General features: G+C 43.5%; 1 protein-coding gene across 3 annotated transcripts in view; it reads left to right on the top strand.

Annotated features, from left to right (window-relative positions):
* LOC137563631 (TBC1 domain family member 22A-like) overlaps positions 1-21,376 on the top strand; it is a 403,951-nt gene that overhangs the window by 54,172 nt on the left and 328,403 nt on the right. For all 3 annotated transcript variants that reach the window (XM_068276324.1, XM_068276325.1, XM_068276326.1), the window contains exons 3-4: positions 3,694-4,031; positions 20,316-20,486. In XM_068276324.1, the coding sequence (XP_068132425.1) occupies positions 3,694-4,031; positions 20,316-20,486 (509 nt within the window). The remainder of the gene's footprint in view (positions 1-3,693; positions 4,032-20,315; positions 20,487-21,376) is intronic.

Below are 21,376 nucleotides of genomic sequence, written 5' to 3' on the forward strand. Positions count from 1 at the left end.
TTTCACGCCATAACCTTCCACCTTATTGTGCCACACTTGACAGACGCTTGATAGAGGAGCCCTGCAGCTATTTCTGAACATTTAGAATCATGCCATTACAGTGGCAAACTGCAGAATTGATTGTCCTAGTAGGGCATGGAAAACACATTCACTGGCAATAGCTAGGCATTGCCATGCTCGTTAAGTGTGGCCTTCAGCCAGTGATCTGCCTGTTAAATGCTGCAGTGTTTGGGAACCATGGATCAACCTCCCTGGCTGATGAATAATTGACAACTCTCGATAATTTTTCCCTATTTTAGCTACATGTATCAGACCATGGCACCTCTAGTGGCAATCATTATGCTCCTTGTCAGACTATGTCCAATATAAGGAGCTGGGGAGAATAATGCACTGTTGGACCAAGCCCAACAGTGAGTTGAACTGCTTAGTAAAGTTAAGGAAGCCATATATCTAGCGATGATGGGCAGATTCGACCAAGTGACAAATCTCTCTCTAATCGAATCTGATTAGCAAGAGATCTGTTTATGCCCATACATCGCAAGCCAATTTCCGATCAATTTAATGCTGAAAATGATCAGGAATCGGCCTTGTAATGCTGCATCTGGGCGCCTCACCAACCTGATGCTATCCCCCTTATGTTAAATGTCCACCCGTTGCCTATTGCAAGTGATGCATTACCTGTTTGCGGCCTCCGCTTGTCCTCCGCTGGCTCCAAGATTCCTCCCTTATCTATACACGCACGCTATATGGTTGCCTAGTAACGTGACTGCGTGTTTGACGTCACACGAGCCCCCTTACCAGGCAGCCACGTGGGATGCACATATATGGAGAACTGAGTGCGCCCGGAGGCCGAGGACTGGTAATGTATCACTTGCACTAGGCACCGGGTGGACATTTAACATTAGGGGGGACTGTGCCTGGGTTTCGTTGTGCTTGTCCCTTGTCCTGATATCACACACCATTACCACCACGAACCTGATCGAGCATATCTTCCAATCTATGTGGCACCCTGACTAATGCGACCAATTTTGGCCAGATATTGGTCGCATTGTGGGTCGGGAATGAACTTGGCGGCACCGATTTTGTTTCGATTATAATAATCAAATCAGATGGTCGATTGGCTGGCAAGTCGCCTGATGTATGGCTACCTTAAAGGTGCCCATACATCTGGCAATATTCGATTTGATCATTTTATCGAATCGTGAGAGAATCTAGTGTGTTCAAGTATGCCCAATCGATGAAAAGTTACTGACCAGTCAAATTGACCAGCTTAATCGATCAGGCAGGATGCAACATATCGGTTAATCGCACAGGAATCTGCTACTGTTTATGAATCATCTGATCGACTCTGAGTTGATTTTTGCCTTCAGAGCATGGAGACATAACAACGGTCAGATTGATTAGTGAAGGTGAATCGCATGGGATATTGCTTGTAGTGTGTGGGTCACTAGTTGATCGACTTTCGATCAACCATACTGAAGTCGATTCCCCAATAAAGTGGATTGCTTTGTGGATTAAATCAGAATTGCTAGATGTATGGCTGCCTTTATACTGCTACTGTAGAGATATGAAATGGTTATTGAGAACTTGGCCATTCCCCTTGCCCTCATGCCACACAACAATGTGGAGAAGCTGTGTTATGCAGACATTGTTGTGTATTGTGCAGGCATTGTTGCACAGCTGCTTCAAATGGTGATCCAGGAGCAGTATTTTCATATCGCTACACTGGAACTAAAATGGCACAGAGCAGGCTTAAAAAGTGGTCCTAAATGGGTCGTGCTGTAATGTAGCATTGCTTGAGATCCACCGGGCACCGGGAGAGGAGAGGGGAGGCTCATTAGGACTCAGAGCCTTCCCTCTCCTTAGGTAAGTATCTGCCTTTTTTTTTTTTGAATGGGGTTACATTAGCTTTAATAAAGGTTCACTTTAAGAGGAAAACAATTGTAAGGTGTAGATCTCTAACTTTAGTAATGATTTTTGTGAACATTTGATATTACATAAGCATGCTTCCTGGTGGCCTTTTCAAGGACACATTGTATTGGTGCAAAAAGCTTTCGGTGTGTTTAGCAAGTTGGTATGGTAGCATCATATTTGCCAAATCCAGATTATAACTTTATAGTATTTTAAACTGCATGCCAGGTTATTTCTTATCTACAGCTGAGACTAAAATACTTTACTATTTTATCAGTAAAGAGAAATATTCCTTACCAGAGGCTGTAAATAACCTCTGCTTTAACTTTAAACACTTTCACAGTAGATTTGTCTTGCTCTGAACCCTCTTCATGAAAGACTAACATTTAACTTTATTCTTAGTTAAAATACAATTTACCTAACTAAATTTCCATAAATATAGGTGGATTGTGCTCAAGTCTTTTGTACAATGCAATGTTATTAAAAGCGACTTTACCTAATAAGTATGTAGCTAGCTACAATTTTCCAATGCTGGCACGAAGCACAAATTGCTTTTCCGTGAAACCTTGGCAATGGTAGCCTTTTAGGCTTTGTTCACATTATCAATCGCCAGTGCTATTGCAAGCGCTGAGCGATTTATACTGTGATTTTTGAAGAGCTTTTCCCTGCGATTTGCGCTTAGAAAGGCGCTTTTCTAAGCTCTTTTGCTTACCAATTATTTTTTTCACTTCTCTTTAACCCGTAAATGAATAAATACAATGTCTTAATTCATAAAAGCGCTCGGGAAATCGCTATTCAAAGTGCTTTTTCAATTTGCGATTTCCCCATACCTTCCATTGAGCCAAAGCACTCAGAAAATGATACATGTAGCGATTTCATTGAAATCGAAACGCTTACCTGTGAACACTGTCATAGGAAATCATTACACAAGCGCTTTTAGGGCGATTTGCAAAATGGCCAGCGCTTTAAAAAAAATCAGCAAACGCGGATACCGTGAACAAGCCCTTAAAGTACTGTTATCGTGATACTGTCACCTGCACTTATCTGCACAGTACAGGATCCTTTTATCATCCTTTTTAAACAGGTAAACTAATCCTTTGACTGTCAAAAAATGCTGACATGTAGGAATGACTGTGTTTTATATGTACATACAAACAAAGCAATCAAGCCAAAATGTTTGCTGTTAATCCTTGCAATAAATGCAGTCAAGCTGAGCCTGTAAGTATCTTCAGATCAACAGTAATTTGGTAATGACATCTGTCATACTTCTGTCCTTTAACATTAAGCATGAGAATCTCCCAGAATGTGTCATCTTCAGCGGATGAGGATCGGCTCATCATGCACAGAATGGTAGATGTAGGAGTTGAATAAGTGTAGGACTTACAACCTCTGTTTCTCTCTTAGGGGGGGGGGGGGGGGGGGGCTGAGTGTAGATTGGCAGGTTTTGTATGTTTGTTTTAAATTCTGTTAAAATATAACATATGAATATATAATTAAAACCACATGTAGTGGAGAAGAGTGTTGGTTGAGAACACTACTTTTTATGACTGCTTTAGGCGCAGGACAAACTTTTTTTTTTTTTTTTTTGTAAGATACAGAGTAATTCAATATTATTTTAATTTGTTTCTGCTAGTTATCACAAGCAGATCCTGAAACTGTTGTGCTGCTTGAGAGAATTGCACACTACAGTGTCAACATAGCTTGATTTTCTCTCCATGTTTTATTAATATCTTGCTAATGAAGTTAGTTACATTTACACTTGTTTAATTTCTTTAACAACAGGCTAACAAAAAGTATCCCGAAGCCTCCAACGACGCCTATCAAGCTGAAAAAAGTCACCACCTTCCAAGAGTTTGAAAGCAACACAAGTGATGCCTGGGACGTTGGAGAGGATGACGATGAACTGCTAGCTATGGCTGCTGAAAGTTTAAATACAGATGTTGTGATGGAAACTGCAAATCAAGTCATTCAAAACCACACTAAATTACAAGAACAGAACAAGTTCCATGAGATTAGACAATTGAAAGAAAGATCTGTGCAACCAGAAGAGCCTTCCTCCCATATAATCAGTGATAACAAGATTGTGAAATCAGCAAGTGAAAGCCAGATTCCGTCATCAGGTTTGTATATATCTGTGTGTATGTTAGCTCTTTGTGTAATTGTTTTTTGAAGTGGTGTAATATTGGCCTCAATTCACGAAGATCATGCTGGAGATAATGGCCTCAATTCACTAAGCTTATCTCCTGTCTTTAATAACGTTTCTAGCGCTATCACCATGGTGATAAGGCATGTAGTATTCAGGAAACATTTTACCTCAGGCAAACCTAAAGTTAACTCTTGTGTCTTTAAGTTAAGGTGAGATCTCTAAAGTTAATTCTTCAGTCCTTAAAATAACTACAGAATTCTAAAGTTAAAGACAGGCTGTTATTTTCTACCTCCACACCTTCACACCTCCACACCCCTGACATATCCACCACTACCATGGACAAGGTCTCCTCCTGCCTATCAGCCATCTCCTCCTGGATGTCCGCTGGTTCCTGAAACTAAATCTAGACAAAGCGGAATTTATGATCTTCCCACCCCGGCCATCCACGAACCTCCCAGATGTGCATGTCACTGTTAACCACACTACCATTCGCCCTACCTCTCAAGCCCGCTGTCTGGGTGTCACCCTGGACTCCGCACTCTCCTTCACTTCCCACATCCAAAACCTTACAAAGTCCTGCAACTTCCATCTTCATAACATCTGTAAGATTCACCCTTTCCTGACCTCTGCCACCACCAAACTCCTCATCCATGCCCTCATAATTTCCCGCCTTGACTACTGCAATGCCCTTCTGTCTGGTCTCCCTATGACCCGAACAGCCCCACTGCAGTCCATCATGAATGCGGCAACCAGAATTATCCACTGCTCCCATCGCTCCACCACGGCAGATCCCCTCCTAGAATCCCTCCACTGGCTTCCTATCCAGTCCAGAATCAGATTCAAGATACTGTGTCTGACCTACAAATCTGTCCACAAAACCTGTCCAACCTACATTTCCGATCTTACTCAGAGGTACACACCTAGCCGCTCACTCCGCTCTTCCAATGAACTTCGCCTAACCGCCCCCCGCATCACCCAGTCCCATGCACGCCTCCAGGACTTCTCAAGAGCTGCTCCAACACTATGGAACTCCCTACCTCCACCCATTAGGGCAGCCCCCTCCTTCAACATCTTCAAGAAAGCCCTCAAAACTCACCTTTTCACTCTGGCCTACTACCCCTCACAAGTGCTCTAAACCCACAGCTGAACTCTGGTCCCCTACCGTTCGTGTCCTTACCTCTCTCTCTAGATTGTAAGTCTTTGGGCAGGGTCCTCCTCCTTTTGTGTCCTGCCTGATCATGCACCTCCATTACTGTGAACCCATGCTATGCATCTCCATGCTCCATCCAGTGACTGACTAAGCATTACCTGGTACTCATACTGTGCTGTGTGATCTGGTTTTCTTGTATTCCTGTATTGTCATATTGCTGTATGTCGCCCCTAAATATTGTCTGTAACCTAAATTAATGTTCAGCGCTGCGTAATATGTTAGCGCTTTATAAATACAATAAATAAATAATTCCCTGCATGTGAAAATAACTACAGAGGAGGTAACTTAAGGACTGAAGAGATGAGATAACTCTCTCACTGTGAAAACTTATCTCTACACCTTAATAATGCTGGGTACACACGGTGCGTTCCCGCACTCGATGCCCCGCTCAATTATTTCCGAGCATTTCCGATCGCATTTCGATGATTGTTTTGATGATTCTCGTGTAAAGTATGCCAAATCGACCTAACGATCCATCGAAACGCGACTCGGACATGTCGGAAATAATCGAGCGGCCGGGAATCGAGCAGGGAATCGAGTGCGGGAACGCACCGTGTGTACCCAGCATAAGGCAAGATCAATGTGTGGAGGTAAGTTTTACCTTGCCTTATCATCTCCAGCATGATCTTAGTGAATTGAGGCCTATAATGCAAGAGATAACTTGCCACCACACAGTTGAGAGTTATCTTATCTCTTCATTCCTTAAGTTACCTCCTCTGTAGCTAAATTACCTCCTCTGTAGTTATTTTCATATGCAGTTAATTAACAGCCTGGCCCATATGCAATTAACTTTTTCTCCTGAGTTTTCTCCTAGGTGATATTTTTAAACTTCTCAATAAAATGCCTTTTAAGCCACCAGAAAGCAAGAAAATACTCAAAATAATTTTGATAGTACTTTTTCACCTACTTTTTGGTATTTTTTTTTTAACCACCTGAGCGGTCTGGACGAGCTGAGCTCGTCCAACACCGCCGGAGGTCGCCGCTCAGGCCCTGCTGGGCCGATTTTAATCAAATAAAAAGCAGCACACGCAGCCGGCACTTTGCCAGCCGCGTGTGCTGCCTGATCGCCGCCGCTCTGCGGCGATTCGCCGCGAGCAGCGGCGAAAGAGGGTCCCCCCAGCCGCCTGAGCCCAGCGTAGCCGGAACAAAAAGTTCCGGCCAGCGCTAAGGGCTGGATCGGAGGCGGCTGACGTCAGGACGTCGGCTGACGTCGATGACGTCACTCCGCTCGTCGCTATGGCGACGATATAAGCAAAACAAGGAAGGCCGCTTATTGCGGCCTTCCTTGTTTATTCTGGGCGCCGGAGGCGATCGGAAGATCGCCTCCGGAGCGCCCTCTAGTGGGCTTTCATGCAGCCAACTTTCAGTTGGCTGCATGAAATAGTTTTTTTTTTATTCAAAAAAAACCCTCCCGCAGCCACCCTGGCGATATAATCAGAACGCCAGGGTGGTTAAGTTGAAAAGTGCTGGAAAGTTATTTTAAATGAAACATGAAATATTATCTCCTAGGAGAAAACTCCGAGTTTTCTCATCTGTGATGTTTTAAAACTTGCCAATGAAATCCCCTTTAAACCACCAGCAACCAAAAAAATACTCAAAATAATTTTGATTTTACGCTTTACCTAATTTTTGATACTTTTTCCCATTGCAAAGTGCTAACAAGTTATTTTAAATCAAAGATACAAAATTTTCTCCTAGGAGAAAACTGGCCCATACTTGCATATGCAACTTTAGAATTCTGGAGTTATTTTAAAGTGAATCTTAAGTGAACAAAAAAAAACGAGTTCTACTCACCTGGGGCTTTCCTCAGCCCCCTGCAGCTGATCGGTGCCCTCGGCGTGTCTCTCCGATCCTCCTGGTCCCGCCGGCGACCACTTCCGGTTTCGCCGTCAGGACCCGACAGGCTGGGAACGCGAGTGATTCTTTGCGTTCCCAGCAACAATAGCTCCCTCTATGTTGCTATAGCAGCATAAGTGCCTCTTTAAGGATTGAAGCATTAACTTTAGAGATCTCTCCTTAACTTAAAGACAGAAGAGTTAACATTAGGTTTGCCTGAGGTAAAATGTTTCCTGAGTATACTCAGCGACAGCTTTACCAAGCTTTACCAAGTGGGAAACTGCCTTTCCAGAGGCCCTCTTCATCATTCTGGGAGACTTTAATAGTGCAAACCTGCGTCAGGAGATGCCCCGCTTCAAGCAACACATCTCCTGCCCCACCAGGAACCGCAACACCCTGGACCATTGTTACAGGACCCTAAAGAATGCGTACAAGGCCACTCAAGATGCTGCACTGGGGAACTCCGACCACAGGCTAATCCACCTGATCCCCACCTACAGAAGGCCCCTGGAAAAGACAAAGCCCGCCACAAAGACCGTAAAAAGGTGGACAGCCGAGGCTAAGATGGAGCTACAGGCCTGCTTCGAATGCACTGACTGGTCGGCCCTAGAAGCACCCTCCCTGGAGGAATGGGCAGAGAACATCACCTCCTACATCAACTTTTGCGAGGAAATGTGTGTTCCTTCAAAGACCTTCAAGATCTTCCCGAATAACAAGCCGTAGTTCAACAGCAAGCTGCGCCGCCTCCGGAAAGTCAAGGAGGTGGCGCACAAGCACGGCACCCCAGACGAGTTCAGGGATGCAAAGAACACCCTAAATCGCGAACTGCGTGCTTCAAAGAGGGCCTACTCTGACAAGCTGGGTCACTACCTCCAGTCAAACAATCCACGCGAGGTGTGGAAAGGCCTCAGAGCAGCTACGAACTTCAAACCCCCCCCCCCAGCATGCGACCCCCAGCACCTCACTAGCCGAGGAACTAAATAAGTTTTACGGTCGGTTTGAAAACAGCCCCAAGCAGCTTGCTAACCCTGCATCCTCGACAACGCTCTCCCCGAAGGTCCAGGTCGACCTAGTGCCAGTAGCGGTCCAGGAAAAAGATGTTCTCCATCACCTCCGCAGACTCAATGCCAGGAAGGCTGCCGGCCCAGACGGCATATCACCAACTTGCCTGAGAACTTGCGCAGACCAGCTGGCCCCCACGCTCACCTCCCTTTTTAACAGGTCCCTGGCGGAAGGCAGTGTCCCCTCTTGTCTTAAAGCGTCCACAATCGTACCGGTCCCAAAAAAGCCAGTCAACACAGAATACAACAACTTCAGACCTGTGGCCCTCACCCCCATAGTCATGAAGATCCTTGAATGCCTAGTTCTTGCCCACCTGAAACGCCTTGCCAGCCCCTTCCTTGATCCACATCAGTTTGCATACAGGGCCAATAGGTCCGTGGATGACGCCATCAACATCAGCCTGGCGTACACCTCGAAAGACCAAACTCCTACGTCAGGATCCTGTTTTTGGACTTCAGCTCTGCATTCAATACAATCTGCCCAAACATACTGATCGACAACCTGGCACATCTTGGAGCTGACCCCACACTCTGCGCGTGGGTAAAAGACTTCCTCTCTAATAGGACGCAACAGGTGAAGCTTGGTAACTTCTTCTCCAGTGTGAGCACTACCAACACAGAGGCTCCACAGGGGTGTGTTCTGTCCCCTCTCCTGTTCTCATTGTACACCAACAACTTTACCTCCTCCGCCGACTCCGTAAAGGTCATTAAATTTGCGGACGATACCACCATCATTGGGCTCATCGGACAGGCAGGTGAACATGATTATCGCAGCGAGATAGAGAGAATCTGCACATGGTGTGAGGTCAACAAGCTCGTTCTTAATGCAGCCAAAACAGTGGAATTGATCTTGGACTTTACGAGACACTATCTCTACAACCAATCTCTATCAACGAGATTGAAGTGTCCAGGGTTTCCAGCGTTAGGTTCCTGGGAACTACCCTAATGAGTAACCTAAAGTGGGCACAGAATACTACCAAAATCCAGAAGAAGGCTCAGCAGAGACTATTCTTCCTGCGCCAATTAAAAAAAATTGGTATGCCTCAGGAGCTGCTGTCCAGCTTCTACACTGCAACTATTGAAGCTACCCTCTGCTCCGCCATTATTGTGTGGTATGCAAGAGCAACCGCCAGTGATAAGTATAAGCTCCAAAGAGTTATCAGCTCAGCGGAAAGGACCATTGGCTCTCCTCTGCCACCTCTGGACCTCCTCTACACCACCAGAATGAAAACAAGGGCTAACAGGATCTCCCAGGACCCGTCCCACCCAGGCTGTGGCTTCTTTAAGCTCCTTCCATCGGGCCGACGCTACAGACCCATCCGCCCGAGGACTAACAGGCGTAGAGACACCTTTTTTCCCCAGGCAGCCCTCCTGCTGAATTCCGGCCTCTCGTCGGTACGCTAGCTGCTTTCTCAGATCCTACTAGCCGGCTAGAACTCTACCTGGGCGGCACAATATCCAACCCGGAGGGTTTCCGTAAAAGAGCAAAACACATATTGTACTGCATCGACCGACTAAAACTGTGTGTTACTGCATGTCTTGCTTATCTTGCTTGTACTATATGCTATTTGTTTTTGTCTATGCCTGTCTTGCTTGTACTATGGCTATTGTCTTATGCCAATCTCTGTCCTTGCTATAGTTGCCTACTGCCATGTGATCCACAACCAATTCCGGGTACGACCTCGGTCGCACTTGGCGAAATAAAAATTCTGATTCTGAATACTACATGCCTTATCACCATGGTGATAACGCTAGAAAAGTTATTAAAGACAGGAGATAAGCTTAGTGAATTGAGGCCATTGTGAAAACCAGTGCCTATGCAAAGAAAACTGAGTACTTTTGAGGAGCCGAACTTGTATACTACACAGTGACTACTCCTTTTTGCTTACCTGATTTTATTAGCATCTTTCTATGCAATAGGTGATTCACAAACTAGTTTGAGAACAGGTTAGGTGAGAATCCTGTGGTTAGTACTTTTTGATATGTTAAATGGAAATTCCACATTTATTATAAAAATTGCTATAGGTGTAAATGAATGCTGTACTTGTGTTTAAAGCGTGAGTAAACTCAAATTTAAATTTATATTCAAATGTAAAACATGCTCTTAAAAATATATATAATCCTTTCTGTGCTGTAAATGAAGCATGAATACAGCCTTACTTCTGACTTATTGAGTTTCAAATTTCTTCATAAACCCTATACAGAGAATGAGCTGCTGTGCATTCTGGGCAGTTTTTTTTTTCTATCCATGCAGCCCGAGAGATGCTAATGAGACCCCAGGCTTCAGCTGTGAGTTTTATTCTATGATCTGCAGCTGCCTCTGTCTCTGGCATCAATCAGACAAACCTTCTGAGTGTTAGTAAAGAGGGAAGCAGCTCCAGGTCATAAGTTAACCACTTTACGTTCCTGGATTTTTAACCCTCAAAGGGAATATCCAGGCAGCTAAAAAAAAAGAAAATGAGATTTACTTACCCGGGGCTTCCTCCAGCCCCTTGCAGATGACATGTCCCTCGTAGCAGCTCTGCTCCCAACCGCCGACCCGCGTCCCCACTGGTGCAGAGGCCTGCGCAGTAGACTTCACACCACGTGTGAATGATTGACAGTGAGGTCGGCCTCTGAATCGGCGGGGACCCTGGGCCGGCGACTGGGAGCAGAGCTGCTGTGAGAGACATGTCTGCTGCAAGGGACTGGAGGAAGCTCCGGTAAGTAAATGTGTTTCTTTTTTTTTTTTTTTTAGCTGCCAGGACATTCCCTTTAAGATAACTGACATTTTAAGCATTTCAGCTGTGTCCCTATTGATACTGTTGTGAAATATCACAGATCAGTCTCTTGGAAGTAAAGTATTGATTTATTTACTGTACAGGAGACATTCACCAAATCATACCAAGTGTCTGAACTAGGAAAGCATGAACCAGATGGATATACACATTGGAATGAATTACAGATTATAATTATTCCTCCTAGTTTGACCATTGATTGGTCCTAATATGTGAGTTATCCAATTTATTGGATGATACAAAAAGCATAAATGAATACATGAATACTTATGAATATTTAAGTAGATTAGCACATTAGACATTAATTGGCTGAAAGATATGCTGTTGGACAATAGATCTCTGTATCCCAAGGTTATAGCTAGTGGGATGCACTGCATTGTCTTATCTGCAATGATAGCAACCCAAAATCCCACAGCTGCACATTCCAATCCCATGAAGCTGTGAGAAAGTGGGTTTTCTTGCTGTGAATGAATAAAGGAAATGTACAACATGGCTTACAGGCGTGACGTGAGAGGAGCGGTCACATGTTGTATATTAGCATGTCTTGGATGCTGTTAAAGGAATCTGGCTTTGTAAGCCCCTCCATCTACTTACCTATGGCTTCCTCCAGCTCCTTCCTGGCGGCATGTCCCACGACGTAGCTCTGCTTGCAGCCCGCGGGCTGGTGTCCCCGCCGGTACTGAGGTCAGCCTCGTACTGCTTCTTCACCGCTGTCACTCACGGCTGCGGTGTACTGCGCACGGACAACAGACTACCCCACGGACAACGTGGCCATGGTTGACAGCGGCGCTCGCGCAGGCGCAGTATGAGGTCGGCCTCTGTACCAACGGGGACACTGGGCCACGGGCTGCATGCGGAGCTGAGTCGTGGGACATGTCGCCGGGAAGGAGCTGGAGGAAGCCGCGGGTAAGTAGGTGGGGGAGGGGGGGGGGACTTACAAAGCATGATGATTCCTTTAAATAGAAAAATCTTCTGAAACACTGATGTCTTTACACTTACATACATGTTAGCAGGGTTATCTAAAAATGTTTTTCACTATAGTGCCCCTTTACATGGCTTGCTCTGTAATCCACACATTTTTATTGAAGTATGGGCCAAATGTATCTGCTGTTTAGTAATGACTGCTTGAGAGGAGATGCTTCATTGTCAGCTAGTGATGTAGTATCAAATCACTAATGATCACTGGTGATGGAGTATTGCCATTCAGCTTAACTAGGACATACGCAGGGGCGTAGCAATAGGGGTTGCAGAGGTAGCGAACGCATCGGGGCCCTTGGGCCAGAGGGGCCCCATGGGGCCCTTCCTCAATGAAAGCATTAGCTGTTTATTGGTCCTGTGGTGGTAATAATCACTTCTATAGATGCTTTGAATAGTAGTAATCATTAACAAACTGTTTCCCATGCCTTCTTGCACCTCTAATACTGTGGATGACCTTGGCAGGTTTTGTTGCGCCATATATATCGAGTGCTGGGGGGCCCAATGTACAACTCGCATCGGGGCCCAGAGCTCCATAGCTACGCCACTGGACATACGGTATCCTCGCTATCAATGTTTGCCTTGCATTTAAATTACACATGTAAAACATGGGTAACCATGCTCCCTTATTTCCCTGGCTAGTATTTTATATTATTCCTATTAATGGATACAAGGCTCAAAAATTAAGTATCATAGTTTCTCTTACACAACTATTCTTGTATTTGGTTAATACTAATGTCTCTGATCCTTGAGGAATGTAATGGTTCTATGGGAACAAGCAGTGCTGTGTCCTTTTCATGCACTAATTACTTCCAAGTACCACAGTAATATAAATGGTTTTTCATCGATCTATTTTTTTTTTCAGCCAAGACTCTAATTACAGATAACTTTTGAAACCACATACTTGTTAGGATTACACAACCTGAAAAGAAAATGCCTAAAGCTGAACTGCAGGCAAAATATACAGAAGAAATTGGAACATTAAAATCTGAGCTCTGCATGATTCTTTATTAGCAGATAGTTTGTGATTTTTAAACATGAAATCCTGGAATCTTGAAAGTTGCTGGATAATGGCTAACTGTCCATTATTGCTTCCTCCTAATGGTCTGCTGCCTAAGGCAGTCAGAGATACTGGACCAGCTTCTGTATCTCACTCACAGGAGATGTAGGCACATGGAAGACATCCACCATCTCCTTGATATTATTTTGCATGAATACTTACTGCAAAGGAATTAGGAAATTCCAGTTCAAAGCTTTGTTTTTTTATATAAAATATATTGCTTGCAGTGTGGAACAGTTACCATGGGATGTGAAGATGATCCTTCGAGCTCTGACTTAACTCTAAATTCCATGATGAAGCTCATCCCCGAACATATTAGTATGTTGAAAAATAGCAGAATTAACTATGAATATGTTAAATATAGGGCCCTCATTCCTCCTGTTACTAAATACCTGAGCATCCAATTACAGTATAATCACATTGTGTTGTCTATGCCAATATATTGTCCAACACAACGTTTTATTATTATTTAGTATTTATATAGCGCCAACATCTTCCGCAGCGCTGTACAGAGTATATTTAGTCATGTCACTTACTGTCCCTCAAAGGAGCTCACAATCTAGTCCCTACCATAGTCATATGTCTATGTATGTATTGTGTAGTGCATGCATATTTTAGTCTAGAGCCAATTTTAGGGGGAAGCCAATCCACTTATCTGTATGTTTTTGGGATGTGGGAGGAAATCGGTGTGCCTGGAGGAAACCCACACAGACACAGGGAGAACATACAAACTCCTTGCAGATGTTAACCTGGCTGGAATTCGAACCGGAGATCCAGCGATGCAAGGCGAGAGCGCTAGCCACTATGCCACCGTGCTGCCCACGTATTAGTCTTCTTCGCCTGGATTTGTATTATACAAAATTACGCTTGTTATATGTCGTAAATATGAGAGGAGCGGAGACATTATTCATTTCTTTTGATTGACTTTTTTTTTATATAATTTTTACATTCTTTTTGACATTTTAAATTTTGGGGTCTTAGAGTTAGGCACCACCAGGGGGGTCTTAGGGTTAGGCAGCAACAGGGGGGGGGGGTCTTATGCCCCATACTCACGGGCAACATTTCTGGCCTGTCGCTAGCACACGGGAGCGTGTGCCCGACAGGCCGGCGACAGCTCGGCGGAGGGACCTGGCAACTGACGTGAAGGAAGCTGTCGCTGAAGTTCATCCCCCTGCCGGAAGCTCAGGGTATTCCCTGATGGTTGCTGTCGCTAGTCCGCATACTCACGCGGACTAGTGGGAGTTGCGGCGGCAACTGTCGCGGGGCGATTGACCGCGCCAATCGCCTGGCGACAGCAGTGACGAGCGACGGTTCGGGGTGCGTGCCCGTGCAACGCCTCATACTTACGGGCGACAATTGTAGCCCATGAGTATGGGCCATTAGGGTTAGGTACCACCAGGGGAGTCTTAGGGTTAGGCACCAACAGGGGAGTGGTTAGGGTTAGGCACCACCAGGGGGGTCTAAGGGTTAAGCCCAATCTACACGATACGATTCTTTATACGATTCTATAGCTGGACAGGGACAACCACTGACACTTACATAGTTATACAACCCTTAGGCCTGGGACTAACTAGAAGCACTTTTCTAAATGCTTGTGATTTGAAAGCTCTTGCTAATGTAATGCTATGGGGATTTTAAAAAAAAATCACATCCCTCATGTGGTATCGCAACCATAGCATTACATTAGCAAGAGCTTTTCAAATCACAAGCACTTCCGAAAGGCTTACAAAAGTGCTGCTAGTGGGTTCCATGCCTCACTTACACACATACACTACTGACACAGAAAGGGTAGGTTTTGGCTGTGTGAGTGTGTATAACTGCAGAATTGGCATCTGATAAGTTAATGGCATAAACCCAGGGAGTGGTGAGAGAGATCCCAGCAATTAGCCCAGTGGACGAGAAGAAAGCTCAAAGGAAGAGGTATAGGAGGAGCAAATTGTATGTAGGTATAATTTTACTATTTGGTCACAAGATGTCCTCGTGCATTTCTTTCTGTTGCGTACTATTAGTACACTAGACAGTAAGCAATGCGTGGACGTGTAAGTATCGGCTTTTGTGAATGACGCAGCATCTCATTGTTCGCCGGTGCTCATTCACACGGGGACTTGGATTAATTCATTCATCCCCCCTCTACTGATCGGCGGTGGTAACAAGTGTGGCAGCGAACGAGAGTGCTCAGCGGCAAGGAAAGAGAATTTATGTCCTTGTAAGGTAAAGTAGGGACATAGATATTCATCCCGGGGGAGGGGAAGTAGTTAACATTGTTCTTCACAAAAGGTCTTTTGTGATGTGAGACGTGTCTAGTGCCATCACACCTATTGGGCCTGATCCAATTCACTTTTTCTTCTAATTTTTCTCCTAGGTGATATTTTCACATCTTATGTAGTAAATATGCCTTTTAAAGAGACACTGAAGCGAAAAAAAAAATTATGATATTATGATTTGTATGTGTAGTACAGCTAAGAAATAAAACATTAAGATCAGATACATCAGTCTAATTGTTTCCAGTACAGGAAGAGTTAAGAAACTCTAGTTGTTATCTCTATGCAAACAAGCCATTAACTCTCTGACTAAATCTTAGTCCTGGAGAGGGCTGTTATCTGACTTTTATTATCTCAAGTGTTATTGGACTATTTACTTTTCCTCTGACAGAGGAGAGGTCATTAGTTCACAGACTGCTCTGAAAGAATCATTTTGAATGCTGAGTGTTGTGTAATCTGCACATTTTATAGAATGATGCAATGTTAGAAAAAACACAACCAATTCATTATATCATATTTTTTTTTCTGCTTCAGTGTCTCTTTAAATTATGGTTTTTATTATTTAGTGAGGAAAAAAAACCTCAAAACCTACATGGCGCTGTGTGAAAAAGAAATTGCCCCCTGAACCTAATAACTGGTTGGGCCACCCTTAGCAGCAATAACTGCAATCAAGCGTTTGCGATAACTTGCAACGAGTCTTTAACAGCGCCCCGGAGGAATTTTGGCCCACTCATCTTTGCAGAATAATTTTAATTCAGCTTTATTTGAGGGTTTTCTAGCATGAACCACCTTTTTAAGGTCATGCCACAAGAAAACCTGTACTGAAAAAAAATTTCCCCTGGGGGGTACTCACCTCAGTAGGGGTAAGCCTCTGGACCCTATCGAGGCTTCCCTGTCCTCCTGTGTCCCACGGTGGTCTCCCTGCAGCCCCCGGGAACGCACAGGCGACAAATCCGACAGTCTGTGCAATATTTACCTTTTCAGGCTCCAGCGGGGGCGCTGTTGCGGCTCTTCTGATGGAGATAGGCGAAAATAGCCAATCTCCGTTGAGTCCGCTCTACTGCGCAGGCGCACGAGACTTGCGTCTGCGCAGTAGAGTGGCCTGACGGAGATCGGCTATTTTCGCCTATCTCCGTGGGAAGAACGGATACTGCGCCTGCGCTGGAGCCAAAAGGTAAATATTTACATCGCCGCCGCTCCGGGAGGATTTTGTCTGCCGCCGTGGGACAGAGGAGGATGAGGGAAGCCTCAGTAGGATCCGGAGGCTTCCCCCACCCGAGGTGAGTACCCCCCAGGGGAGTTTTTTCATTACAGATTTTCTTTAAAACACCAAAAATACTCGATCATTTTGACAGTACTTTTTCACCTACTTTTTGGTACTTTTCAATTGCAGAGTGCTGAAAAGTTATTTTAAACAGAAAATGAAAAATTATCTAGAAGAAAACTTTGGAGTAGAAGAGAATTAGATTAGGCCCATTGTCTTTCGTTGGAATACCAGATGTTTTCTTATACTCATTTGACTGATGGACCAAGGATATTGCTACACTGATTGTTTACTTCTGTTGTACAACACAAGTTCTATTTTTCTTCTTAAATGTACTGATTCTTTTGAAAAATGTGTCTGTGTGTGGTGTTCACCTGGGTACAGTTGTTCTTTTCTTTAATTGTACAATTTCCTGATTGCCAACTAATATTCGCTGAAAATAAGTCTGCCAGATAGTAATCATTGCTTTTAGTTGGTGTTTCAGGCAGCAGTGCTGAGCTGTTGATAGGCTATCAAGCTCCACTGTACCAGCAGCAACAGGGGCTCTCATTTTAACGAATGAGAGAGTTTGCAAGCTGGTTTGGCAGGTGTTTGTTAGATGTTGTGGTGGATCTCACAGCTGTCTGTGAAACAATCCAGCTAATACTCATAGTCTTCTAAACAGTTGCTTGCAACAACCAAGTGTTTGTACTTTGCAGTTGTCAGGCATTGGAAAGCAGTTAGCACACATTTGTTGGAAGATTGTTAACCACTTCGGTACCAGCAGCCTCTGCCCCCTTAAGGACCAGAAGCTGCTGGTACAATAAACTTCCGCTTTCCGACGAATCACCGCAAAAATCCGCCGATCCCGCTGGTCACGCCGTTCTGTCCCCGCCGCAGACAGCTCTTTCTGCCGTCTCTATGACGGCAGAGAGCTACGCGCCGGTCAGGAGCCACTTTCATTGGCTGACCCTGTAAATCAATGTAAGCCAATGGAATTGGCTTAAAGTGATTACAGGCCAGGAGCCAATGTAAACTGCTCCTGACCGGCTCACGGTGCTCTGCCGTCATAGAGACGGCAGGGTGAGCGAATTGCGGTGGGGTCAAAGCGGCAAGATCGGCGGGGACGCGCGGTTAATGGGAAGTTGAACCTACGTCCAGTCAGGGACGCAGCGCCACCTGTTAGACATAGATTCAACCTACATCAGTCCGAAACCAGTTAATGACCTATCACATGCCTATTTAGTCCTCCAAAAGAGTATCTGGTTCAAATCTTCAGAAAAGTCGGTCTTCCAAACTGCTGCAAACACCTATAGATGCTTTGCAAATACCTTAAAAACTCATTTCAAGCAATCTGTTGAACCGATGGCTACCAGAAGTTGCAGGCAAAGTTTTTGACCACTGGATCCACTGCAGCAGGTAAAAGACACCTTCACAAACTTCTGAGGTAGCAGATGCATATTCATTCATTCCAATGAGAGAGCATGCTGCTGTCAGTTAATTGTTTGTTTACCACTCTATATTGGAGCCTGGAAAACAAACAAAAAGTGTGAGCTGACCATTGACTGCCATCCATGGCTTATTTATGGTATAGTGTGATGTGCTTTTTTTGTTTAGTATTCCATTAGACATTCCATCACAATGTTTTTTTCTTTTCATTTAAATGGCATATACTCCACTCTGTAGGATCAAAGAGGAGCAAAGGCACAGCAGCAATAGTTATCATTCCTTAAAGTAGCACGCGTACAATTATATTGATTTCCAGTTACATACAATCATTTCAATCAAGGATATTCTTTACCTCATATATAATGAATGCCTAATAATACTCACACTTGAGGCTATGAGGCTTTATGAGCTATGCAGCTTTGTATAAGTAATGTCAGAACTAAAGGAAATGCTGTACTTTGCCCTTCCTTCTGCTGATATGTAGTGTCACTGCAATGTTAGCTTGTTGGTAATTGAAATTATATGAAGTTTTTAATCTAAGGGTGCATACACACATTAAACTTTGATTGGCCAATCACTGTACAATTTCACCACTTCCATGCAGTATGAAGGTCAACAGATTTTGAATACTATGAACAGATTGTGCTCTCCTACTACACGGAGCTGGTAAAATTGGCCAATCATAATTGGATGTGTGTACCAGGCTTCAGCCTTATTTAATGTCCCCCCTTTATGAGTCTTGATTGCTGTTAAGCAACAATGTAAAGGTGCCCCGATCAGCAATGATTGCTCAGGCACTCAAACTGGGATCACATGTATAATCCAATCAGATCCAATCAGCGGGATCATATGTGAAAACAGATTGATGGAATAATTGATGTAGAAGATAAATAATCTTGTGATTTGCATAGAACTGAGCAAAGTTTGGGAAAAATCCAGTTTCTGATGCTTGTGAATAGTTCCCTACAGCCTTCAAGTCAACCATTGTGTCCAGAGTTGTTACTGTACCGCACAGAAATCGTCATAGGGCTAATCCACATGGTTACTAGAGATGGCCAATGAGGTTCTGTCTTGTAATTGGGCCATTCAGAATTGACAGGAAGTTTATCATATTGCTATAATTTGAGCCTGCATACAATTTAGATTTAATTTGCATGCAGCATGCAATTATGCACATCGCATTAAACCTCTCTAATGGTTACCAAGCGATTGAGAGCTGAACAGACAATCTCAGGCCTCTTTTCCATGGATGCCTGAAAGCGGTGCGTTCGCACATGCACATTTTCTCATGGACAATCATTAGCAATCATTTAGCTACTAAAGCAAAAATTGTTATTGTAGACAAACGCACACAGTGTATTTGTGAAAAACGTGCATTTTCTTCATAGACAGATATGATCCCTCCCTAAAGCATTAAAATACTGTCAGACGAAACAATAAAAGCTCATAAGTATTTTTAGCCAATTAACACTAAATAAGAGATCTTAGGAAAGTTCTATTTAATGCTGGGTACACATTATGGCTAGAAACCCACTAGGAGAGCTTTTGTGAGCGCTTTGTGATTTGAAAAGCTCTAGCTAATGTAATGCTATGGGTGTGATCCCACTTGAGTGATGTGATTTTATAAAACTCCCCCATAGCATTGCATTACCAAGAGCTTTTTCAAATCACTCACGCTTACAAAACACTCCCAGTGGGTTTCTGGCCTATGAGATTTTCTGTCCGATTTACTGTCAGATTGATTATTTCCAACATGTCCGATCTGCTTTCCGATCGATTCCTAAACATTTTCCGATCGATTTCCTATTAAAGTGAACCGAAATCGATCGGAAAATGCTAAGTGTGTACCCAGCATTCGAGTAGAACTAGAGATACAATTGTTTATCTCATCAGTACCAACCACAGTGGAGTGAAGCCGTGTTGTAAAGCCGAGTCGGCTGAAATTCCTGCACAATCCTGTGAGAAACTGATAACATTGTAAAAAAAAACAAAAACGATTGCTTTAATTTATTACTGCTAAAGATGGTTGTACAGGCTATTAAAGCATGGGGCGTACTTAGTTATTTACACTTGGCTTCTGCTTTTTGGCTTCTTTTGTGTTACATAAATGGCATGGTGAAGTATAAAGTGTGTTTTACACCTACCGTTATATTTAAGTAATTTTCAAGCCTTCTAAGGAACAAATTATTCTTTGTTTTCTGTTTTTTATGTCCATATGTGTAAAACCTTAGAGTTGAAAGAGGGTGAACTGTTTTCCCCCCTCATCACATTGTGTTTCCACTTCTTACCTTATTTATACGTTCTATTCTGAGTTTTAATGTGCGAAATATACTATGGTCTTGTGAAGCTAAAATAATAACCATCGATAATCTATTTTGCACTGCAGGTGAGAAGCATTCTTTACATAGACAGCAGTCTGTACCTCAGCAGTCCTCCCCTGCAGTCATGGGCAAGCTGGCAGAACAAGTCCTCTTGAACACTGCTGGGCTATCTGAAAGAGAAGCATTTCGGTTAGAAAAATTCAGACAGCTTCTTGCTGGTCCAAACACCGACCTTGGTAAGTGTCTATGTCAAAAAACATTGTAAAGTGTGTGTGTGCATGTATGTGTATGTATGTATGCATGCATGCATACATACATACATACATACATACATACATACATACATACATACATACATACATACATACATTGTGTTGTAGTATTGTCATGGCTGATTTTATTTTAAGCATCAAATTGAGCACTAAAGATGAATTATACAAGCTCAGTTACGGGTTTCACTTATAGTTGTAACTCATGTTTTAAAAAGGCAATTGCTCCAAGATTATTCATATTGTATATACAGTAGGATCCTGTTACAGTAAACTCTGATATAGTAAACCTCTGGATATAGTAAATTCAGTCCTCAGGTCCCATCAATTCACTAAGATCATGCTAGAGATAATAAGGCAAGAGAAAACTTACCTCCACACGTGAGAGAGTTATCTTACCTCTTCATTCCTTAAGTTACCTCTCCTGTAGTTAATTTACCTCCTCTGTAGTTGATTTACCTCCTCTGTAGTTAATTTACCTCCTCTGTAGTTATTTTCACATGCAGCTAATTAACAGCTTGTCTTTAACTCTGGAGTTATTTTAAGGATTGGAGAGTTAATTTAAAGACAGTTAACTTTAGGCTTGCCTGAGGTAAAATGTTTCCTGAATACTACATGCCTTATCACCATGGTAACAACTCTAGAAGAGTTATTAAAGACAGGAGATAAGTTTAGTGAATTGAGGCCATTGTGTAAATATACAATGTATGACCAATTCTGATATAGTGAACTACGTTTCCTGGTCCGGCATTAATACAAAAATACAGTTTGTATGACTGTTTTATTGACTGTTCAATCAGACTTCACAACGATAAATACTCTCCCCTCCCATTTAACAAAATAACAAGGAGAGGGGG

This window comes from Hyperolius riggenbachi, chromosome 3 (genome assembly GCF_040937935.1).
Source record: "Hyperolius riggenbachi isolate aHypRig1 chromosome 3, aHypRig1.pri, whole genome shotgun sequence".
In the NCBI taxonomy this organism is placed as follows: Eukaryota; Metazoa; Chordata; class Amphibia; order Anura; family Hyperoliidae; genus Hyperolius; species Hyperolius riggenbachi.